At 40.5% G+C, this 25,571-nt stretch overlaps 3 protein-coding genes across 3 annotated transcripts; 1 reads left to right on the top strand and 2 right to left on the bottom strand.

Annotated features, from left to right (window-relative positions):
* The first annotated feature begins 12,354 nt into the window (after positions 1 to 12,354).
* LOC115674872 (dirigent protein 21-like) lies at positions 12,355 to 12,738 on the top strand. The gene has a single exon (XM_056303001.1). The coding sequence runs from the start codon at positions 12,355 to 12,357 to the stop codon at positions 12,736 to 12,738; it is 384 nt and encodes a 127-aa protein (XP_056158976.1).
* A 6,390-nt stretch (positions 12,739 to 19,128) lies between these two features.
* On the bottom strand, positions 19,129 to 20,284 carry LOC130134946 (uncharacterized). Its single transcript, XM_056303002.1, has 2 exons — positions 19,694 to 20,284; positions 19,129 to 19,415 (listed from the first exon to the last, which is right to left on the bottom strand). The coding sequence occupies exons 1-2, from the start codon at positions 20,282 to 20,284 to the stop codon at positions 19,275 to 19,277; spliced, it is 732 nt and encodes a 243-aa protein (XP_056158977.1). The 3' UTR covers positions 19,129 to 19,274.
* Positions 20,285 to 24,593: 4,309 nt separating this feature from the next.
* LOC115674874 (dirigent protein 22-like) lies at positions 24,594 to 25,337 on the bottom strand. The gene has a single exon (XM_030597393.2). The coding sequence runs from the start codon at positions 25,258 to 25,260 to the stop codon at positions 24,718 to 24,720; it is 543 nt and encodes a 180-aa protein (XP_030453253.1). The 5' UTR covers positions 25,261 to 25,337; the 3' UTR covers positions 24,594 to 24,717.
* Between the last annotated feature and the right edge of the window lie 234 nt (positions 25,338 to 25,571).

The following is a 25,571-nucleotide window of genomic DNA, read 5'->3' on the forward strand; positions in this document are numbered from 1 at the left end:
GAACTCGCTCTACCTAATCATTCGATATTCCTATTTGGAGTTCCATACGACGTTAAACATAGATGCGGAAAATACTCGAAAGAAAAGGGTGGGAGGGATAATGACCGATGATCTTCTATTGAACATTGTTAAGTGCTCAAATTGTGCACACATGGATCTAGATCACAAATGAACCGCACAAAATACTTATATATCCCAAGATTGACCTGTAATATATATTGAGTGCAGGTAGATGCTCTCGATGCAATCTCGGATTTGATTTTTTGTTGCAACTAATGTATATTTTACAATCATCCATGCTAGCATTGACTTTCTGGATGTATGCTACACTTTGCTTTAAAATAATGCTAGAGATATAAAAGCATACATGCATAGAATGCAAGAACATTCCGCATAATACATATAACGTTACTTGTCATGAATGTGCCATGTTCAAATACCCTATAAGAATTCATCACATCATTTTATCACAAAACAACTTTTTATTGTTAAGCGTGGGGAAATCAGAAAGCCAATGAAAGCTTTTCAATAGTTGAGAGAGAGAACCATTAATTAGGGATGGATTAAGCTAGGCTATACAACCACTGGGGTTTGTCCCAGTGGCCACCCTTTCTACTTGGAAAGGGAGAGGTGGGGAGTTCGAATCCCCACTTTCTCAGGGGGGCTAAGGGTGAGGACGTGTAGTTTCAGATGTGGATTTCGACTCCCACGCCCTGCAAAAGGCGGGCAAAAGTCTAAGAGTGAGTTAAGGTTAGAGTAAGACAGACAAAAAAAAAAAAAAAAAAAAAAAAAGCAAGGCTATACAAAGTTTTGAGAGAAAGAGAAGCAGTATCTCACACTAAAAGCGTGAAAGTACTTGTCTAGACTCCATTCATTATGGATCGGATGACCTCATATTGGATTGCATGTGGATCTCATGTCTGTTCCACGCGTGAGTTTTCTGAAATTCAGTAGCTTTGTTGCGCGCGGTCGATAGATATAGATCCAAGGTAAGAATTTCCCGTCAAAAAGATGCATTTGCAAGTGAAAAATAATGAGAAAGAGAATCAAAAGGGACAAAATAACAACTACAGAGCATATGTCTACGAGAATGATAAAAACAAGGTCATAATCTGCACTGTAAACATAGGAACACGACATAACACACGGGACGACTGTCTCATCATCGGGTAAATGCCTACAATGGGCAAAACCAATTGCTTTTATGAAAACACCACCGGTAACAATTTTTCTTCTCGCATGAGGGTACGAGGCCAAGATAGTAGGTATAAATTGTACAATGTACCGTGCACACATGTATCTTAAAACTCTTATAAAAAATTTGGTCTTTATTAATTGGTTTTATCCCTCCGTTTGTCACAGTTTTATCAATTTGTGATTTTTCAGGGCATTAATCCAATTTAACAAAAGGTAAAGTTATCACAAACACATCAATTTGGGATTTTTCATAGTCATCTCATGAACCCTATAGATAAATATACATACCTTGCTATTTAGCTAGTTCCATTGTTTCATCTTCCATCGCCAAACACTCTACCACATATAATTTCTTCATTATGGCCGCATCATTTCAAAAGTTAAATGTAAAAATTGCGGAAGAGAGAAATGTGAGAAATTGTATATATTTCGATATATGAAAAAGACTACATGGAGTGCCTATTTATAGGCTTCAAGAGATGACTATCTAAGTAATAAGATAAACACAATATCAAATATAATCATTCAAGGATATGCACTATCAAAAGAAATATATGCATAATCCTGATAAATATGCAAATTCATATGAATATCCTAATATCACTAACACAAACAAAGCTCATCATCATTCTCTTGGCGTTAGTCCTTGCCCAGGAACTTGACGACGCCAAACCGCTCAGCCTCGGGCACAAGAAGCTAACCCGCCTCCGCCTCTATTTGCATGAGATATCTGATGGGAGCAATGCCACCGTCGAGTGCGCCACACACAGGAACGCGACCAACCTGGTCTTTGGCACCGTCTCGGTGTTGAACGATGCCCTTGCCCTTAGACCCGAAGCCGGCTCGAAAGTTGCCGGCCGGGCCCAAGGCCTCTTCACCATCGCCTTGCAGACCGAGCTCGCTCTGACGATGGCCATGAAATTCGTGTTCACCGACGGCAAGTTCAACGGGAGCGTGCTTGGGAAGGAAGAACTTGGGTCTCAACGTCAGGGAGATGGCGATCGTGGGGGGGGTGGGTGGGGCGCGGGTGAGCTCTTCGGTTCGCTCGGGGCTATGTTCTCACGAGCACTGTTTACATTTCCCAAACCAATAAGACCTTTGTGGCGGAGTACCACCTGTTTGTGTTACATTATTGACGTTCAGATTCGTTGAAGTTGCTTGAGCTGGAGCTCTGCTTTTGCTTTGTTTTGGTTCTTATGATAAAATTATGGGGCAGCCTCTCTGTTACCACTTCGATAATTGGTGTTATGTGTCTTCTGAGTACATGTAATGAACAGTATGGCAATTCTGTTGGAACCAAAAGAATAATAATAAACTTTGGAAACTTGGAATAAGAGCACAAATAATTATTAGAGGGAGAACTTTTTATTTAGAATGCTTTGTCTTTGTGGCTTTGTGTTTGGCTTGATTTACAACTCACGACTTCATCCCTTTATATAGGAATTGAAGTTCACAAACTCCAATGATCACATTTAATAAAGAAAACATAACAATCCACAATCATTAAGAAAGACAATAAAACAGCTTAATCTGTTGAAGAAAAATGAAGCCGCGTTGTAGTCTTTATGACTCTTCTTTAACGCTTGTAGCTTCCAGCAACCGACGTGCTCAATCACACCAATAATCAATTTTATGTTCCTCCAACAGCCTCCCTTAAAATTGATTTTGGAATTCAACAACACCGAGCATCATCTTTAAACTTTTGAACGTCTCCGTCTTCAATGGTTTTGTCAAAATATCTGCAATCTGATCTTCTGACCTACAGAAATTAAGTTCGATCTCGCCATCTTTGACTCTATCACGAATATAGTGATACTTAATGTCGATGTGTTTGCTCCTGCCATGAAAAAACTGGATTCTTGGCTAAAGCCATAGCTGATTTATTATCACACAATATTTTGGTAGGACCTGTCTGTTCATGCATTAATTCACACAGCATCTTACGAAGCCATATTGCTTGACATGCCGCTGAAGATAACGCTATGTATTCTGCTTCAGCTGTCAAAAGTGCAACGACTTGTTGTTTTTTCGAGGACCAAGAAATTACTCCTGATCCAAGAAAGAAAGCATTTCCAGAAGTACTCTTTCGAGTCTCAATATCACCTGCTCAATCACTATCTGTGTACCCCACCAAACTGAAATTATCGATATAAGAATATAAAATTCCATGATTATGAGTTCCACTGACATACCGTAAAATTCTTTTTGCTGCCTGCAAATGTGATTGGTATGGTTTCTCCATAAATCGACTAATAATTCCCACGCCACAAGTAATATCTGGCCTAGTAGAAGCCAAATATCTTAAACTGCCAACGATGCTTTTAAAATAAGTGGGATTTACTAGTTCACCGGCTCCTTCTTTCTTTAGCTCCAATCATTCTGCTACGGGAGTTCATATTGGTTTGAGTGATTCCATCTTCAATCGCTTCAAAATATCATTAGCATATTTCTACTATGAAATAAATATGCCATCATTTGTTTGCTTCACTTCAAGGCCTAAAAAATAGGACATCAATCCTAAATCTGTCATCTCGAAATGGCTAGTCATAGCCTCCCTGAATTCAGCAAACATCTTTGGACAGCTCCCTATAAATATCAAGTCATCAACATAAAGGCACACAATTATTATGTCACCATTATTATTTGACTTGATATACAGTGTATGCTCATACGGACACTTTTGAAAATTATGCTCTAATAGGTAAGTGTCAATCCTCGTGTACCACGCTCGAGGTGCCTGTTTTAGCCCATATAATGCCTTTTTTAGTTTGTAAACTTGATTTTCATGCCCTTTCTTCTCATAACCCTGCGGTTGCTCCACATAGACTTCCTCTTCAAGAACACCATTGAGAAATGCTGATTTCACATCCATTTGATGGATCTTCCAACGATTCTGAGCTGCGAGTGCTAAGATCATCCGAATGGTATCCATTCAAGCCACTGGTGCAAATACTTCAAAATAATCAATACCTGGCTTTTGTTTGTAGCCTTTTACAACCAACCTGGCTTTATGTCGGTCCACTTGACCGTCAGGCTTGTACTTCGTCTTATATAGCCACTTGACACCAATGGGCTTCTTACCAGGTGGTAAAGAAGTTAACTCCCATGTGTCATTCTTTTCAATGGAGTGGATTTCTTCATCCATTGCTAGGATCCACTTCTCATCTCTCTTTGCATCATCATAGGACACGGGGTCACATTCTGCAAATAAACAAAAATTTATCATAGTTTCATCAGTGATTCCATCACTATCACTATCATCATCTCTTGTGACAATATAATCCTTGAATCTTGATGGCGTCTCCCGCAATCACTATGAACGATATATTGGCAGTTTTGAAACTGCTCTTGGTGAAGAAAATGAACTACCAGGCAAAGATGATGGGTCTTCAGTTGAAGATTTTTCTGTCTCTCCCACCAATGGTTCGTCTTCGATGGTGATGCTTTTCTAGTCAATCTTCCGGTTCCAGTCCCAGGCTTCATCTTCAAAAAATTGGACATCCCTGCTGATGACTACCTTCTCAGTGACTGGATTATACAGCTTATAACCTTTAGTCATGTCACTGTAGCCGATGAAGATGCACTTCTGGCTTTTCTCATCCAACTTTTTCCTCCGTTCATCTGGTATATGGGGATATGCCACGCACCCAAATACTCGTAGAGGAACGAAACATCCGGCTTGTTGCCACTCCAAGCCTCTTCCGGGGTTCTTCCAAGAACACTCCTTGTTGGACACCCGTTTAGCACAAATACAGCACACGCAACAGCTTCTGCCCAAAACTTCTTGGGTAAATTTTTAGCCTTTAGCATACTTCTTGCCATTTCAAAAATTGTCCTGTTCTTTCTTTCTGCTATACCATTTTGTTGAGGAGTATAGCTGGTAGTCAACTAACGTTTCACTCCATGAAATTTACAGTATTTGTCAAATTCATTCGAAGTGAATTCTCCCCTCTATCTGATCTCAACGTCTTTAAAATAAAGTCACTATGCTTTTCAACATAGACTTTAAATTCTTTAAATTTGCCAAAAGCTTCTGATTTTTCTCTCAGAAAATATACCCATGTTTTTCTGGTAAAATCATCCACAAAAATTAACGTGTACCTTTTTTGTCCGACTGATTCCACCTCAACAGGGCCACAGATGTCTGTATGTACCAACTCTAATGGTTATTTTGCTCTTCTGGCTTTTCCAACTGGAAAGGATTCTCGATGTTGTTTTCCAACAAGACATCCTTCGCATGGTCGATTTGGACTGTCAATCAGAGGCATGCCGGTCACCATCTTTTTCTGGACTAGTAATTTTAGTCCACGAAAGTTTAGATGACCGAATCGAAGATGCCACAACCAGTTTGTATTTTTCATCATCGCTTGAAAACTCAAAAGATTCTTTGTCTGAAGAGTCAAAGGGAACATTCGGTTCTTCATCATTTGCACCATCGTAATCAACTCATTATTCACACCTTTGATGGTGCAAACTCCATTTTCAATATGGACTTTATGGCCTCTTTCGGAAAGTTGTCCAACACTTAACAAATTCCAAAAAAGTCCTGGTACAAAGAAAACATCTACAACAGTAACATTAGTACCATCTTTTGACTTGATATTAATGTTACCTTTGCCCATTACGAGAACTTTGGATTTATTCCCAAAATTAACTTCACCACGAACCGTCTCGTCCAATTGCGAGAATGACTCCTTTCGGCCAGACATATGATTACTACACCCAGTATCAAGGTACCAGATGTTGGTGTCCACGATGCTTGAGTCATCCTTCTTGCACGCTAGCACCACATTTTCCTCGGCATCAATGGCATGTGCTTGTTGTTTTTGCTCGTATGCCACCTTTGCTTTACATTCGGATTTGTAATGTCCGAATTTGTTACACTTAAAACACTTGATCTTTGATTTGTCACGTGTTTTATATTTTCCGGTGAAATTAAAATTTCCACGTCCACGTCCTCGACCACCTCCATGACCTCGGCCACCTTGAGAGCCTCCTCGGCCACCTTGATAGCCTCCTCGGCTTGATTGAGTGACCCGACTCTGCAATGCTTGCTCGGGAGTCGAATCGACGGACTTTTGATTCATTCTTTGCTCATGCGAGCACAATGAGCCCATCAACTGCTCCAACGTCATGGTTGACACATTTTGCCCTTCTTCAATCGCCGCGACAACGTAGTTAAATCTTTCGGTCAAAGACCTCAAGATTTTTTCTACAACTCGCACATCTTGGAGTTCTTCACCATTAACCCTCAATTGATTAACAATGGTCTGCACACGATCAAAGTATGGCGAGATTGATTCAAAGTCATTCATACGTAAAGACTCGAAATCTCCTCGAAGTGTTTGAAGCCGCACACGTTTGACACCATCATCGCCTTTGTAGGATTGTTGCAAAATATCCCACGCTGCTATCGCGGTTTCCGCGCTCGATATTTTTTCAAATATCATTTCCTCTACGGATTGAAAGATCGCAAACAATGCTTTCTGATCTTTTTTCCGAGATTCCACCAAAGAGTCTTTCTCCTCCCTTCTCAAAGCATCGAATTCTTCAGCATTGGCCACTTCGGTGTAGCCGTTTTCCACCAAGTTCCACAAATCTTGCGATTTGAAAAGAACATTCATCTGGACGGACCAGTTATTGAAATTCCTCCCATTCAACTTTGGAAGTTGTAACTGAACGGAACTAGTGGATGCCATTTCTAGCTCTGATACCAAATGTTGGAACCAAAAGAATAATAATAAACTTTGGAACTTGGAATAAGAGCACAAATAATTATTGGAGGGAGAACTTTTTATTTAGAATGCTTTGTCTTTGTGGCTTTGTGTTTGGCTTGATTTACAACTCACGACTTCATCCTTTATATAGGAATTGAAGTTCACAAACTCCAATGATTACATTTAATAAAGAAAACATAACAATCCACAATCATTAAGAAAGACAATAAAACAGCTTAATCTGTTGAAGAAAAACGAAGCCACGTTGTAGTCTTTATGACTCTTCTTTAACGCTTGTAGCTTCCAGCAACCGACATGCTCAATGACACCAATAATCAATTTTATGTTCCTCCAACAAATTCACTGTCGCAGGTCAGCGAGTTCCTCTATTTGCTTTCACCTGTGTCAACTAATTTCGCACGAAACTCTTCTTCGCGACGCTCATATCTCGATTTGGAAAGTTTTTTCTCAGATTGCACAATGACTGCTCGGATATATGAGACGGAATCGTAAAATTCTGGTTTGTTTTCACTTTAAAGCAAAAGCTAAACTGAGATTTTAATTTTGCTTTCACAGTTAAAATATTTATGAAAAAATTACACTTGAGTTTCACGGATTTCGAATTAAGAAAAGTCAAAGTTCGTCCACCCCAAAATTTAAGTTAAGCAAAGAAAAGTGAAAGTCTATCCAGACTTACCCAAACTACATACTCTAAAGCAAAATCCCAACCAAATAGTATGGACCGCATTTGAGATGGCCCACCTCAAAATTTACGAGTAGCGTCATAATTAAAGCACACTTTGGCAGTATACAAATTTATAAAAGTGGTTTTATATACCATCGATTAGAGAAAGGATAGTTATAATTCTCAAACCAAGAGTGGATAAGTCGCTTGTGTTAAATTTTATTTACACTAGCAGTGTATGCTCTACTTTTACTTATTCACACACCATGGCCATATGCATAACCATGTTTTGTTGCATACCGAAGAGGTCACCTGCCTCTGGCTCAAAGCCCTAACAAATGTCTCACCAACCCGGTGTGAGGGAAAGCTTTTTAGGCACACCCGAGCAAGTATTGCGTAAAAGTATATTAGATCCAGTCAATTACAATTCAAGAATTTATAGGATCGACATTTTTTTTTGTCAAACACAAATACCATTTCATCCATTCAAAAGCGATACCAAACGGGCAAAGTTGATAAGAGTCAATACATAATAAATCCCAAAGAGGTTGAGGTGGCCTAGACATCCAATTGGAGGGGAGAGTCCCATTTCGGTGGGTCTTGGTGATTCAGTCTGCGTCTTGGTTAGCTTCCCGTGGGCAATGGGCTAGAGAGACACCTTCTAATTGGGCTAGTAGTGCATTGCATTCCTCAAAGAGACATTTCAAACTCCACGAGCTCAAACTCAGCTCAGCAGTGAATCTAACAATAGATTTATTGTCCGATAGAACACTCACCCAATATCAGTTGTAGAGATTATTCACACACATAATCCCCTAAAACAGAGCGGGAGATAAAAGAAAAGATAGTCAAAGCACAAAAAAAAAATCAAAGGTGAAGTAGGCTCTCAGCTTCAGAAATTGAAGCTGAGAGCCTACAAGAGAGTTTCAAAAGATGGTAGAGTTTTTGGGGGATGAAGGGGTTTGCCTTGGGAGATTTCTATCAGCCTAGTTGTCAAGCCGATCTGTTTAATCTAAACTTACAAAACGTTTAACAGGGTATTATTCATCTTTCATTCTTGGGGGTATGTAACATTTGTGTTGAAGTGGGGAAAGTTTCTTAATCAAACCTCGAAACGCAATTATTAGATATAAGATAGGGACGTGATCTGCAACAATCACGTGCTATTAGCTTCTACGTGACCCTGAGGTTTTCCAATATGTAACATTTGTGTACAGGCTGGTCTTGTTTTTGGTGACATGTGTAATTTAAACTTAAACTCTCATTATTTGTATTCAAGTGGGGAAAGTTTCTTAATCAAACCTCGAAACGCAATTAGTAGATATAAGATAGGGACATGATCTGCAACAATCACGCGGGCATTAGCTTCTACGTGAACCTGAGGTTTTCCAATTAATTGGTAGTATGTTAGGTGAACAAAAATTAGAACTCGTCGGTCACCACAATGATTGGCCCTGTGATAATTGGATCACCTATCCTACCTATGGTCACGAGCTCCATTCATATCATAAGTGAACCTCTAAATAGCTCGTTTTAAACTGTGTAGCTACGGCATATCTTGTGCCTGACTCACCAACCTTGGATCCTCCGATCGTGAGTGATACGGTGTAGATACAGCTCAAGTGGAACATTCCGTAGCGGATGTAGAATCCTTATGGTGACAGAGGGGGGTCCTTAGTGCCGATGAGCCTTTTACTTATCAAAAAGAAAAATATAGCAATGCCAACAAAAATTAAATTTTGACATTAACAAAGTCATTACTAGAAAAATGTTTGGTTCGGCCATCCAGATTAGTTGTCAGGACAGTCTATGAGATGAAACTGATGGGTTATGATATTTAATGATTCTATCTCTCGTTTGGTAATCCATATAGATTATAACACCGATACAAACATAAAGACTTTCCTTTTTTCTTTCTTTTCAATTGCTAGACTTTTCTTTCTTCCTGTGATTGTAATTTCTTTTATTTTTCTATTTCTCAAAACTACGCCAACATAATTCCGAGTTATTTTAATGACATCTAACATCAATGATATTGTTAATTAAATATGCTTGATTATTAAGTAATGATCATTTAATTAAAATTGCAAAGTTTTAGAGAGACGAAGCGAAAGAATATTATATTTGCTTGTGTATATTATATATGACATTATGAGAAACAATTGATACTGGGTTGCCAAAATGGATGTTGACGGAAGTCAATGTGCGACAAGGCGATTCGATCTCAAATAATTAGAGAGCGACCTATATTTCACGATTCGGCACTTGAGCACAAAGTGCACAAATGAGACATAGATGGAGTGCGAATTTTGATGGAAAGTAAAGTGCACTCGATTTGAAGTCATGGAATTGAAACGTTTGGAATTGGAAGTACATCGAGATGAAAATATAAGGAATTGAAATGTTCCATGCAAACAAAAATATAAGGAAACGGAAAAAATGAAACTACTACAATGTGTTATATCTTCTCGCATTAAAAATGTGCGTACTTGTTATCTTCACCTTTACTTTCGATCCTTGGATACAGTCACACTTGGGGCGCTATGGCTGTGCTGAGAACTACATTCCCAAGGGGCTTTGGGTTTCAAAATCTCTTGGGTGAATGTAAATACCATTTGGCAAATTTTTTGGAGAGCTTTGGCCTCTAACTTAAGGTAGGTCCGGAGGTACTTTGAGTTTTGTGTTATTAGGAAAGTCCCTTTATGATGTTTTGAAGATGACAAAATAATCAAAGGCTACTAGCATATTTAGTTGTTGAGTAACCAGACGAAAGATGCATATGAGTTATCTATTAATGATGAATAAGGCATTGTGCATATAAGTGTCTACAAACTGGAGGTACCGAAGTAGAAGGTCAACAAGCCTAAAACGAGTAGTTCAGTAAAGCTTGGAAGTACCATGAATAGGTGAACAGCGAGGTAGATTCACAACTACCAATATACTTGGATATTACCAGACAACTGGACTTGAATATTATCTAAAGCCAGTTATAACGTGGATATCGGTAGCGTACTTCATGGATATCATCAAGATTATTGCATAGATATCATCAGAGCAACGGTGTGGATTTCGCTAAAGCTTATACATAGATATCATCAAAGCAGTTGATCTTTTCAGATTCTACGCTAAAACTGAATATCATCATATTACAAAATCTACGCATGGAAATATATTCAGACGCAATATACATTCAGACGCAAAATTTAACCATCACAACTAGTGATTTGGTCTGGATTTCCAACTTAGAAAGTATTGATTTTCGATCCTAAAGATTGTATTGCAACAAAATCATTTACGCAAGACATCTTAGATTGATTGGCAATCACTTCATAGACAATTTACTTTCCTTAATCGTAGAACTCTACTTATGGAAATTGGAGATTTGCTTGTATGGGCGATCAAATCAATGGGGATTCAAATATTATCTCTCATCGCTACTCAATCTTCTTTATGTAATCTTGTCCAACGGGTTGATTGGAGAGTGATCATTGAAGACTGTCCAACGAGTAGATTGGAAGTGGGGAAATATAAAATGAGATCAAGGTGCCGAAGAGAATAGAAAGATCCAGAGTAAAAAATTTCAAAGAGTAAGAGAACTTCGATCTTACATACTTGTCTTCCATGAGCATTAAATTGTAAATTTTTTGAAAAGTGTTAACAGTGTTATAGTTTGTACTTAGGTGTGAGATAGTGAGTCATATCAGCTTGGGTATTAGCAACACCTACTTCAAGGAGAAGTGCTTGCGTATAAACGGCAAATACTACTGTAACTTCAAGAAGATTTTTAGTGGAATCCAACCAATAGGCTGTTAGCGTGAGAGAGTGGACGTAGACTTACAATAAGTCGAGCCACTATAAATTCTGTGTGAAATTTCTTCTATCTTTAAACTCTTGTTGATTATCTTTTTTTCATAGACTTTTGCACACTAGTGAATCACATCGCACCTCTGTTAATATTCAGACTGTGGCTTTCATTCTTTGTGAATATCATCATATCACTATTAATATTCAGACTCTGACTTCACTCGATTTTGATAATATTCAACTCGATCATCTTACTTCCACATTAAAATTTCAAGTAGTTTTAAAATCACGTATCCCCCTTCTAGGTGATATTGTTAGCTACAACACATGCAATGTCACCGGCGAGGGTTTAGACCGCTAGCGAGACCAAATCTGGCTACTGGCAGCCTTGCTTGAGGTCGGTCGATCTCAGGCGACCATTGCTTAATGTATGATCGGTAACTATAATTTCACTAACTTGTGAGTAAAACACATGTCTGCTTTTGGAAAGCATCTTTTATTATCTCAGAGATTATTTATGCAGCTACTATATATAACAATCGTCCATGTTAACATTGATTTTATGGGTGTGCACTACACTTTGCTTTAAAATAATGCTAGTTTTATAAAAGCATACATGCATAAAATGCAAGAATAATATATAGCACATACAGCATTATTTCTCATGAATGTGTCATGTTGAAGTACCCCACAAGAATTCCCACCAAAAGAAAAAGTACCCCACAAGAATTCAGCACCATCATTCTGTAACAAAACAACTTAAACTATCATCTACTATTCGACAAAAAAAAAAACTATCATCTACAATCTGACCAAAAGAAAAACTATCATCTACGGCTATTGTACAACTAACATCTTTCTCTTTTGGTTTGCTAAGCTTCACTGAACCATATATAAACGTTATTAGCCTCTCTCTCTCTCTCTCTCTCTCTCTCTCTCTCTCTCTCTCTAATGGCCCACTGCAACACAAGCTTCACCATCTTGGCCTTCTTCTTTTCCCTCGCCTTTCCCACTGCGATTAAATCGGAGACCTTGTTCGCTCGAGAACTATCTGCTCGAGATCAGTACGGGCTCAAACCCGAGAAGATGACCCATCTTCGCTTCTATCTCCGCGACACAGTCACCGGGCAACACCCTACTGCCGTGTCCGTCGCCCGAGCAGCAACAACAAATACGTCAGCTACGTTTTTCGGTGCCGTCGCAGTCACTGATGACCCGTTGACCGTGAGCCCAGACCCGAACTCCACGCTCGTCGGGAGAGCTCAGGCAATATATGCGTCATCATCACAAAGCGAGATCAGCCTCGCCATGACTATGAACTTGGTTTTCACGTAAGGCACGTACAACGGGAGCACGTTGACCGTGTTGGGGCAGAACCCGATTCTGAAAAATCCGAGGGAGCTGACAATGGTTGGCGGGAACGGCATTTTCTGGTTCGCTCGCGGATATATTCAGCTGAGAACTCTCACTTTCGACACGATGACCAGGAATGCGATTGTGAAGTACGATGCTTACGCATTACATTACTGATGACGAACGTGCGAGAACGAGCACTGCGATAATAAAGGAAGTTTTATTTCTGTCCATGGAAGTGAATAATTCAGTTTCAGTGGAGATGTTGTGTATGTCCTGTTCAAAACTAGAAAGTGCACGATCAGTAGTAGGTCGTGTTAAGTTTCATTCCGCAGATGCGTCGACATGTTGACGTTCGCTTATGAACGGCTTTTTACATTGTGTTTGACCGGAAAAGCGCAGATCTTAAAAAAGGGTTGTGCGGCAAATGCTAAAATAACAAAATCTGGAAATCAATGATGTTTACGTGATGCACGAGGCCTAGTGGTCCAATAATTGGGTAGGGTGGAGTGGAGTGGAGTGGAGTGGAGTGGGGTGTGGTGGGTTGGGTACGATTAGTTTCCGGTGTGGGTTCGATTCTCATGCTCCGTAGAAAAACAGAACAAAAGTTTGAGAAAGAGATAAGAGTTAGAGTAGGAAAAAAAAAATAAGAGGCAATCAATACTTTGACAAATGAAAAAAATAACTTTTTTTAGGAAAAAAATTGAATTCTTGAAAAAAAGAACGAAAAGAGTCTTTTAAAATTGATCTTGAAAATTTGAAAAATGAATTTGAGGTTTCGAGTAAAAAAATTAAGAGTCGAGTTCTTTCAAGGTGGACGTGGGGAGAGTAGTATATCGAGGCCGAACCACATTATATAAATCGCTCTAGCAAACTCTCAATACATCTCTATATTTGTGCATAGCCTAAATTTCTCGCTAGATTTATTTTTATTATGTTTCTTGATTGCTTGAATTTAGATTGCTAATGGTTGCAAACGAACTTTTGGGCCGACATCAACAATCTGAATCAAGCTGACTAATATCTAACAAATTAACGAAGCTAATAACTATTAGACCAATTTTAGTCATCGACGTATCCTTAATTGCAATCCAGAATGCCAAGTTCTTCAAAACATGAGGAATTAGATTTTTTTTTATCGGAAGGAAAATTTTCATTTTACATAAAAAAAAGGAGGTACATAACATCAACATAAAGATGCAAATTCCACAAAATAAGTAAATCTGAAAAATAAATCAATTTGGTACAGCCTATAAAGACTTGCTCATTCCACAAAAGCAGGTCTATCATAGCACCAAAGCATAACCGGCGACCGATCACCGAATCTCACATCATCATCATCAGTGATAAACACACGACGAGATTTCCTTCTTCAGTAGCTACGGCTTTGCCAAAAGGCGGTGAACGCCTAGGTTCGGCAGCCCCAGTACCATCACCATAAAGAGACAATAATATCACCAATAGGTTGAAAGAGTACAGAAAATGCCTGGTAAATCCCAAATCTATATTCAGACGGAATAGAAGAGCACCCAAATCTAGATCCAGCTCTAGATCGGGAGAGAAGACCTGCAAAAGAAATACCACTTGATCACAAAACCTCTTTTAGATTAGTCAACTGTTGAAGGCAATAGCAGAGAAGTCATCTCAGAAACTTACGGAGCACTCGACTATATGGAGCAAGAACCGAAGCCGAAACAAGAAGTTCTGGAAGAGCAGATTCTTCCGAAACGCTAATTTTTCGAACTTCTGAACTGACAGGACAAAACTCTCTACTTCCGTGGAGGATGTCGACTGCGTCGTTCGCGAAATCAACGAAGTAAGTCTTGAAAATGAGGAGATAGAGAAATTTGGAGACAGAGAGGGAGAGGAAGAGGGGGAGAGAGAGGGCTCCCTTAGGGATGTCGCTACAGAAAGAGGGTTGGGCAGCACTAGAAGCAAGTCAGGTCGAAAATTGCCGGCGCTAGTTACTCGTATATGAGGAATTAGATTACCTTCCCTAAATCTCCATATATCTCCAGATCTAATTTCCCATTGTTGACGCCTATTTTAATTGGCCCAAAAATTAATTACACAAAATTTAGGAGTTAATGTCCTTAATTCCTAAGCAAAAAATTATTTCTATTTAAATGCATTGCATATAGAAATTAGGCACATTTTATATTAATAAGGTCTATTAGAATGTTTTTTTTAAAAAAAAATTCAAAAAAAAAAAAATTTCAAGTCGGGCCGGGTCGGGGCCGGCCCGACCCGGCCCTTTTCTTTTCCCTTTTCCCCCGGGTCCGAGCCCTTTCCCTTTTCTTTTTTCCCCTCCGCGGGCCTGGGCCCCTTTTCTTTTTTCCCCTTTTCTTCTCCCCGCGCGAGCTGGGCCTGGCCCGGCCCAGCTCCCCTTCTCCTTCTCTTCCCCCTGCCGACTGTCGCTCTCCTTCCCCTATTCTCATCTGTTGCGGCTGCAGAGTGACGATCGGCGGAGCGGCCTCACCTCGTCGCTATCCGGCCAATGCAGGGCCAAACGAGCACACCGACGGGACTGGCATTAATTGCCAGTCCCGTCCTCCCTTGAAACCCAGCCGTCTCTCCCCGTTTTTCCGCTCCTCCTCCTCCCTCTCGACACTCACAGATTCGGCCCCCCCTGCACCGGTCTGCAAATGGCCGCGAAAGTCGCGAAGCAGGTAGATCGGTGCAGGCCGTCGTCATGCGAACGCAACGAAGCAGAGAGACGCGTCGTCGTCGGCTATACAGGCCAGCGAGAGGAGAGAGAGAGGGGGGGTCGGCTAGGTTCGGTTTTGGAGAGAAAAAAAAATACAGGGAGAGATTGAGAGAATCAAAGAGAAACCGAGAAAAGAGAGGAGCCTCGGAGGGTCTTGCAGGTCTGAGTCGGCCTCGTCGTCACCAACAAGCCGACCGGCAACCCCCGGAAGCACCCCCTGGTCGGCCGTTTGACGAAAGAAACAGAGCAGAGAGAAGCCGAGAGAGAAAGAGAGAGACTGAGCGAGACAGAGAGACTGAGAGCTCTTCCGGCGACCGCCGTGCTCGTACCGAGACCATAAAAGACCAGAGAAAGAGAGGAGAGAGGTCGGCCGGCGGTTTAAAAAAAAACAGAGCGAGAGGCCGAGAGAGAGAAAAAGAGCACCGAGAGAAAACAGGGAGAGAGAGAGCAAACCGAGAGCTCGCCAGAGCAAGAAGGAGAACCAGCAGCGTCACCGTCGCCCACGGAGCAGCCGGAGACCCCCCAGAACGCGCCGTCGACCGGTGAGTCTCTCCCGGCCGAGAACCGCCTCTGTTTTCCCCTGTTTTCCGGCGTGGTTGGGCCGGGACTCGCGCCGGCCGTTTCGTGCGAATCCCGGCCCATACCGATGTCGGTCCTGGTCCCCACTCGCCGTCGGAAGTGAGCCACAGTCGCCGGAGCCGACCGAGTCGCCGGAGGAGGTCAAAATGCCTCTATTATTGTCATGCCCGCCAACCGTTTGTCAAAATGTCTCACAAAGCCCGGTTTGTGTTTGAGCTTCGTCGGAGAGTAGGGGGCCGAACGGTGACTCAACCGACTCAGGTAAGTGTTGAGGAGACCATCAGGGACCAGAGGGAGCCCGAATCGTGGTCTGGGTACGTCGGCCAAGTTCCGATCGGCGTTCGGTTTGACGAATTCCGATCGGGGCTTGGCCGGCAATTATTCAGGTCGGTTCTCCGGCGACCGGGCATCAAACACTCCTCAGCTCGATGAGCTGAGGAGAATGATGCCACTGGCCGGACGAAACATCCGGCGAATCGCCGGATTTTCGTCCGGTCAGTGGCCTCCGGTATTTGAGGCTTGGACACCGGCTGAACCGGTCCGGTCCTGTTCAAAAACCGGTTCAGGGCCGGTTCATCCATTCGGGTCAATCAGACCCGACCCGGATCCAATTATCCGACCCGAATTAATCAATTCGGGTCGGTTTCGTGGATCCGGGTCGGTTCCGATCGGACCCGAATCCAATCACCTGACCCGGATCCGGAGATCCGACCCGGTCAACGTTTTGGATCGGATCCGTTGACTCGGGTCGGATCCGGCCCGACTCGGATCCGCCGACCCGACCCGGTTACTATATTATATTGTTTTCTTTATTTATTTTATTTTAAAAAAAATTTAAAAAGAATTTTTTTTTTCTTTTCTGTGTTATTATTTTTTTTTCTTTTTTCGAAAAAAAAAATTCAAAATTTTTTTTTTTTTATAAAAAGTTTTATGATTATGTGATATATTGTTGTATTATTATGCATGTTATTGTCTTGTATAAATTAGACAAGCCTGAGGTTGTGTGGTAGTATTTTGCATGCTATTTTTATTATCGTTGTATTATTGTGCATGTTTTTAATACAATCGCATGAGTTGTGTTTTGAATGTCATCTGACTTAATTAAGGTTAGAACCTTAGGCTACATGAATTATTGTGTTCCTGACTGCTGATCGTTTCTGATTATGCACTCGCTTGATCACCTCACATGTTAGGAGAAATGTCCTAAAATCAATCTAAATTGCCTGACAAATGTTTTCATGAAATGAACAGGGTAAAAAGGTACCGAAAGGGCATTAGTTATCCAACTAGTGTAACCAAGTCCCCGAATTCAGTTAATCTCTGGTTCGCAGGAATAGGGTGATTCTCCCATCACCCTATTTGGGTTTCTAATCGACCCACCCCAAATCGATTAGTGGCGACTCCTTGATATAGGTGGGTATCAAATAATAGTGTAGTTGTGATTCCCATGGTATAGGTGGGTATCTTCACTGAAGCCCCTTTCGTACCCAGAGGGAGCAGCTGGTCTTGGTCTATTAACTGCATAATATCCTAGAAAGTTTCGATTGCGTGGTGGTTCCAAGATGCCAGAGGATTGATTGTTGTTCAACTTGATATTTAGTGTACTCTTGACAAGACGATGAGCTGCTTCTCCCAGCATTGGACCGACCATTGCTCCAGGTACTGATGGCCTGCAAGATTACAAGCACTGCATTTAGATGGGGAGAGAAAAGAAAGAAGCGTCTCTAAACAGAAACAACAGGGGAAAACGATCTCCAAAGATTCCACAAACACACTCAATAGCCTGCAGGAGTAACCAAAATTTTATTCCAAATGTTCCTGGTTTCAAGTTCATTCTCAACTGCAAAATCTATTGCACCACAAGCCTCTAAATTGATACAAACCACCAATGCAACAGCAGAAATACAAAACAAACGGACAGAGACATCAACCGAGACAGCAAGACCATTAGAATTCATTCTCACCTTTCTCTTCCATTCTGGCGCCTACCACTGTTATCTTCATGCCATAACACAGGGAATGGCTTGTTATCCAAAGGTCCTAAAACCTATAAAAGTGAACAAGTGAGCCATCCATTTTCTTGTCACGACATCCAATATAAAGAGACCTAAACAGTAATTTGAAAAAGGTTCTCCTGTTTGAAATAATCCGCGCTTTTCAACCGTATTGATATTTCATAGAAATGTTGAAAGGGAAAAGGCCTCATGTAACATCAAACACAAAGCCCTACATAATGCACATAACGTTTTTCCAATTATATTGTATACATTGAGAACAAAATACAAATATTTGCTTTTAGATTAACATATATGAACCAGTAAGAGCATCATGTACCTTTGGAGGAATGACAACACTAGCAGGTGGTCTGGGATGTGCTTGTGCTTTGCAGGATTGAGATAAGTAACATTACTGTAAAGCAACAGGGATTGTGAATGATTCAAGTTTGTCGCCCAAGAATTACAAAAGCAAATAAGAAACTTACTATACTTGATTGTTGACAATATCCTCCAATCCATGGATAGGCGAAGGAATTACATTGGTCAGTACATTCCTCTCACTTAGCCAGAGGAATCCGTTCATTCCACCGCTGTAAAAGATTCGCAAACAATGAATGCAGCATAATATAAAGTTACCCAATGGCAGCCTCGTCAAAATTTTCACACAAAATTCTATGCAAGAAAAAGGCATACTGACCTAACATTTGTGTCAATTGGTACAGGATATCTTTCATATGGCCCTAATTGATAGCTTAATTGGTAGTACATATGAACTTGTAGTGACAAAGGATGAACCCTAAGCTAAGCTCAGAATCTGTTCAACAAGGTCAGCCTACAAAATTCCACCTCCGTAGAACATGACACTCCTTGCCACAACCCTAAGCTAAGCTCAGAATTGATCAAGTAATGGTCTCCAAATAAGCAGGAAAATATCCTTGCCACAATATTAACAAACAGTGAAGCATGGAAGTGCTATTAAAAGGCTTTATCAAAACATTTTCATTCGACTACAAATGTTTAGTATCCCTAGACCAAAAACTCGTCACTATCCTATACGCACTACAAATATGGCTTCAGCACCCCAGCGCAAATCGGAGCTCTTCAATCTGTACAAAAGCTTTACTACATAGATGCGGATGATGACAGAACCAACAATCTGTTCAAAAGCTTTATGATTGGCAAACACTATGCTTCAAGGCTAAAGGGTTTCAAAAGCTCAAGATATTAGGTCTTGATCATTTTGAGAAGCTGACATTTGTACAGATAGAGGAGGAAGCGATGTCTAAGCTGGAGAAATTGATCATCCAGCGATGCAAATAGTTGAAGACTATGCCACCAGGAATCAAGCACCTCACCAAGCTGAAATTGCTGGAGTTCTGTGAATATAAAAGAATTAACCGAGCATCTTACGCTAGAAGAGAAGGATGAAGATAATAAGAAAGTGGCACATGTTCCAGACTTGCTCATTTCCAGCTAAAGTAGCCCCAATTCGATGACACGACCGCCACATCGAGCTCAAACAGCAAGAAACGAAGAACAAGGCCGACCGATGATCACCGAGGTCGAAGCCAATTGCGGACGGGTCACATATCCCAACCATCACGACCAACGCAACGCGGGAAAATGCGCAGACAGCAGGTACAAGCCAACTAACCTGAGCTGATGCTGGCTCGAAATTCGCCCCAGAATCGCGGTCCAGACCAAGGGGAAAGAAGAGGCAAGAAACGAGGACGGACTCCGCAAGGAGCAGCGGCCGGAGGAGGTCTTCCCGGGCGAAGGAAACCGGAGCAATTTCGGCTCCGCCGGCACCGGAAGCAGGCGAGGAATGGGGGAGGTGGAGCAGCGACCGGAGGAGGTCGTCCCGAATGAAGGAAATCGGAGCAATTTCGGCTCCGCCGGCACCGGAAGCGGGCGACGAAGGGGGGGTGGAGCAGCGGCCGAAGGAGGTCGTCTCGAGCGAAGGAAACCAGAGCGATTTCGGCTCCGCCGGCACCGGAAGCGGGCGAGGAATGGGGGAGGTGGAATCGTGGAGCGAGGCCGGGAAAAGCCCTAGCCTAGATTTGAAAACGAACGAGACGAAGGAGAGGGATTTGGGGGAATTGGAAGAGGGATTTGGGGGAATTGTTTTGGGTCGCAAGCTTTTCCCTCCAAGGAGACGAAGGAGAGGGAAAACGAAAAACGAAAAACAAAGAGACAGAGACAGAGAAGAGAGAGCCGTAATCGTAAATGTAGCCCCAAATTTCATCAAAATGGCAAAAATTCATTTTTTTAAAATTCGTGGCTAAAATCCGTGGCAAATTTGCCACGGATTTTAGCCACGAATTTCATAAAAATGCCCACAAACATGTCTAATTAATTTTTTCATGAAATTCGTGGCTAAAATCCGTGGCAAATTTGCCACGGATTTTAGCCACGAATTTCATAAAAAAATGGACGTAGGCATGTGTATGGGCATTTTTTTTAAAAATTCGTGGCCAATTTGCCACGGATTTTAGCCACGAATTTCATAAAAAATGAACGTAGGCATGTGTATGGACATTTTTTTTAAAAATTCGTGGCTAAAATTCGTGGCAAATTTGCCACGGATTTTAGCCACGAATTTCATAAAAAATGAATGTAGGCATGTGTATGGGCATTTTTTTTAAAAATTCGTGGCTAAAATCCGTGGCAAATTTGCCACGGATTTTAGCCACGAATTTCATAAAAAATGAATGTAGGCATGTGTATGGCCATTTTTTTTAAAAATTCGTGGCTAAAATCCGTGGCAAATTTGCCACGGATTTTAGCCACGAATTTTTAAAAAAATGCCCACAAACATGTCTAAGTAATTTTTCATGAAATTCGTGGCTAAAATCCGTAGCAAATTTGCCACGGATTTTAGCCACGAATTTTTAAAAAAATGCCCACAAACATGTCTAAATAATTTTTTCATGAAATTCGTGGCAAATTTGCCACGGATTTTAGCCACGAATTTCATGAAAATGCCCACAAACATGTCTAAGTAATTTTTTTATGAAATTCGTGGCTAAAATCCGTGGCAAATTTGCCACATTTTAGCCACGAATTTTTAAAAAAAATGCCCACAAACATGACTAAGTAATTTTTTCATGAAATTCGTGGCTAAAATCCGTGGCAAATTTGCCACGGATTTTAGCCACGAATTTTAAAAAAATGCCCATACACATGCCTACGTTCATTTTTTATGAAATTCGTGGCTAAAATCCGTGGCAAATTTGCCACGGATTTTAGCCACGAATTTTAAAAAAAATGCCCATACACATGCCTACGTTCATTTTTTATGAAATTCGTGGCTAAAATCCGTGGCAAATTTGCCACGGATTTTAGCCACGAATTTTTAAAAAATGCCCATACACATGCCTACGTTCATTTTTTATGAAATTCGTGGCTAAAATCCGTGGCAAATTTGCCACGGATTTTAGCCACGAATTTAAAAAAAATGCCCACAAACATGTCTAAGTAATTTTTTCATGAAATTCGTGGCTAAAATCCGTGGCAAATTTGCCACGAATTTTAAAAAAAAGTGCCCATACACATGCCTATGTTCATTTTTTATGAAATTCGTGGCAAAATCCGTGGCAAATTTGCCACGGATTTTAGCCACGAATTTCATAAAATGCCCACAATTCATTTTTTATGAAATCCGTGGCAAATTTGCCACGAATTTCATTTCTACTAGCCCACACACGCCTAATTCATTTTTTTTCCCGACAATAACGTTTCAGTAACAATAATTGCAATAATAATAATCAACAACAACAACAACAACAACAATAATAATAATAATAATAACAACAACAGCAACAACAACAATAATACTAATAATTACGACAACAACAATAATAATAAATATGACAACAACAATAAACTCTTGTCATAATAATAATAATAATAATAATTACGACATAATTAGTAAAAAGTCTAAAAAATCTAAATCTTCATCTTCACCTTCGTCTTCATCATGATCTTCATCTTCTTCTTGAGCATCGTCGTCGTCGTCGTCGTCGTCGTCATCATCATCATCATCCTCTGTCTCAAAATCGGATTCTGCAACACATTCTAAATTTGATTCGCGAATTTCAGTTAGATCTACATCTATCATTGCTCCACATGGATCTCGTAGAGTTGGAATGTTATATTCCTCAGTTTGAACCGTGTTACAAACTTCCTCTTGTTGATATGTTGTATCCTTCCAGTGTTCCTCGATTTTTCTTCGTGCTTTAATTTTACATACAGCCAACCAATTAGCTTTGTCACGTTTCAAACTAGGATATGATGCATAATATACTTGAATTGCTTGTTGTGCCAATACAAATGGTTCATATTTCATATACCTTTTCTTGTGATTTATTTCAACCAAATTAAACTTCGTATGCACCTTCATTCCTTTGACGGGGTCGAACCATATGCACTTAAATAACACAACCCGCATTAATGGTCCGGGGTACTCTATCTCCATGATTTCATCCAACAAACCATAAAAATCATCTTTTGAACTGCCATCATTGGATGACCGAACACACACACCACTATTCATTGTGGCTTTTCCCATTCCATATTCTTGAGTGTGAAATTTATACCCGTTTATGAAATATGCTGGCCAAATTCGTACTCTTGACTTTGGACCCCATGACAGATAATATAGCAATCCTTGCTCTTCAACTTGATCACGATTACTATGAACCTAAGGTCACACACGCAAAGTCAATAATATATATTTAAATGATGTATAAAATATTAATAACTTGATTTTGGTCTATAGGCAACTTACATATGTTTTGAACCATGCTGCAAATTGTTGATCGCACAAACGGTCCAACTCATTTGGTGGTCGTTCATACATTGAAGTTTGAAAAATCCTATTAACAATTTACATTTATATATTAGTAAATATTTGACACGCAATACATATATTAGCGACGAATTTATTTTTCGTTGCAAATTACGTCGCAAAATTAGTGACGAAAAAAAATAAGTCACTAACTCCGTCGCAAATTAGCAACGAATACTTTTTCGTCGCAAATTCCGTTGCAAATTAGCGACGAATTTTTTTCGTGGCAAATTCCATCGCAAATTAGCGACGAATTTTTTTTCGTGGCAAATTCCGTCGCAAATTAGCGACGACATTTTTTTCCGTCACAAATTAGCAATGGAAAAAACATTCGTCGCTAATTTCGTCGCAAATTTGCGACGAATTTTTTTTCGTGGCAAATTCAGTCGCAAATTAGCGACGACTTTTTTTTTTGTCGCAAATTAGCAACGGAAAAAAAAATTCGTCGCTAATTCCGTCGCAAATTAGCCACGAATTTTTTTCGTGGCAAATTCCGTCGCAAATTAGCCATGGATTTTTTTCCGTCGCAAAATTCGTCGCAAATTTGCGATGAATTTTTTTTTCATCGGAAATTAGCAACGAAAATTTATTCGTCGCTAATTTGCGACGAAAAAATAATTCGTTGCAAATTCCGTCGCTAATTAGCGACGGAAAATTATTCGTTGCTAATTTCCGTGGCTAAATCCTTGTTTTTTTGTAGTGTTGGATAGACTCTGGAATGAAACATGAATAAAACCATGTCAATGTTTTGTAAGTTCAGATTGGATATATCGGCTTGACAACTCGGCTGATGAAGAAACTCAACGCATCGGCCTGCTCTTTCATTTTGATGAAAGAGACGAAGCCATCTAGGTCACACAATATAATTTGAGAACGGGATGACTCGTTTATCTGATTTTCCAAGGTAAAAGTTCCTCATTGGATATGCATTAGCCATGGATTGCAAAGAGAATATTGAACAACATTGATAATTTGGCGAGTATTTGCTTTAATTACAAATTCAACTTACAATAAAGAATTAATCAATCATGTTGATCAACACGAACATACTCACAGCACTAAACTATATATATATATATATAATGTTATGGTCAAGATGATATTGTTTCCCAGTGTATATAAGCTGTGTATAAAGTTGGTCACGATGCCGGTGAACATTATGATGATAAATGTACTATTTCAATCTTTACCAATCAAATCATCACACACGTCCGTACATCACGGGGTCTATGTGACCCATTTGCTCGCGACCCTACGTACATGATACGATGAATTTCTTGCGACGGTGCAGGTGCAAAGTTTCGCAAATTTAAATTATGTACAAAGATCCACTTCTCCTTACCTCAGATGGTTTCTCAACAAATCACAACTTTTAATACTTCAGTTATAAACATCACTTTATGATGGATCGGATGAATGAAATTTCATCTCGTAGATCACAAATTTTATGCGTGTGGTCTTCATTTGCTACTTGCTCTAGTGTGTCCCGTTTTGTTGTGCTATCGTTGCGCAATGTCTTATCACTTACGAAATGCAATCAGGTGGGCTCCAATTACTCTTATGTCATTTCTTGCACTGCTATAAATAACGGTATTACGTAACCTCATCCTACGTTGGACAATAAATGGAGAGCTCGCTTGTTATCAACAAAACACTCAGTAACAAGATAGCTGGAACGGTTTCCAATCATGCACTGTCGACAGAATTATAAGAAACTCTTCCAAACTTCTCATGAAACCTTTTCATGCTCTCTCCCTGAGAGTTTAATTATGTTTTTATTGTTATTGATTCAAACAAAGACAACTGCCAAGCTTAACCTAGCGAAACCATCAATAGTGGTACACAGAGAAATCATACACAAGAACGAGGAGTCCAGTGTTCGGGTCGAACAAGTAAGTGCTGGTCTGAACATAACCACGGGCCAACCGGAATAGACCAGTTCCACCCACGATTGGCATTTCCCTCACCTTCGAGAACAACAAGTTCCTTCCCACAACGGTCAAACTGCTCCCGTTGTACTTTCCCTTCGTGAACACGAAGTTCATGGACATCAACACAGCCACCTCCGTTCGGGATGCAAATGCCACCATGCCCTGGAGCCTACCCAAGTTCTTCGAGCTCATCTCAGGGCCCATAGTCAACGCATCGTCGAAAATCCCTACTAGACCAAATGACGTGGCGGATTGATTGGTCGTCGACGCCTGAGCTACGTTTACAGTGGTGGCGTTGCTCCCGGCATTTTGGTCGTGCACGTAGACGAGGAAGCGAGTGAGCTTCTCACGCTTGGAGGTTAGGAGTTTGGATTTCGCGGTGAGTACGGTGGAAGAAACAAGGAATGAGAAGAGAAGGAGCTTGGTTAGGGTTAAGGCCATGGCGTGGGAATTGGGAAGGGAATGATAGGCTAGACGTAGTGATTGAGGAAGAGAAATAACAAAGCAAGTTTTGGTTGCACGAGTTCGCAATGTAGCGGTTTCATATCATGCATTTTATAGTGCCCCGAGTGAGACTCTTTCCAAGGATGAAGAGTCAAGATGAAGAAAACAGGTTGGCACAATATAGTGCGAGAAGATATAATATAGGAATAGATCGTGAACACGATATTTTCTTTTTAAAAAAGGAAACAAAATGGATAACTTTAAGACGACCCCAACTTAAAAGTTGACCATTATTATGGGAATTCAAA

The sequence above is a fragment of the Syzygium oleosum genome, unplaced genomic scaffold (assembly GCF_021117445.2).
Source record: "Syzygium oleosum isolate NSW1041296 unplaced genomic scaffold, Sole_v2.1 Sole_v2.25, whole genome shotgun sequence".
NCBI lineage: Eukaryota > Viridiplantae > Streptophyta > Magnoliopsida > Myrtales > Myrtaceae > Syzygium > Syzygium oleosum.

Bases quoted from the DNA above. Each gene is read 5' to 3' on its own strand.
- LOC115674872 (XM_056303001.1), top strand. From the start codon at position 12,355: ATGGCCCACTGCAACACAAGCTTCACCATCTTGGCCTTCTTCTTTTCC.
- LOC130134946 (XM_056303002.1), bottom strand. From the start codon at position 20,284: ATGAAATTTGGGGCTACATTTACGATTACGGCTCTCTCTTCTCTGTCT. The intron at 19,416-19,693 runs GTTAGTTGGCTT...TTATATTCACAG, and splicing joins TCGAGCCAGCATCAGCTCAG to AACTCCAGCAATTTCAGCTT.
- LOC115674874 (XM_030597393.2), bottom strand. From the start codon at position 25,260: ATGGCCTTAACCCTAACCAAGCTCCTTCTCTTCTCATTCCTTGTTTCT.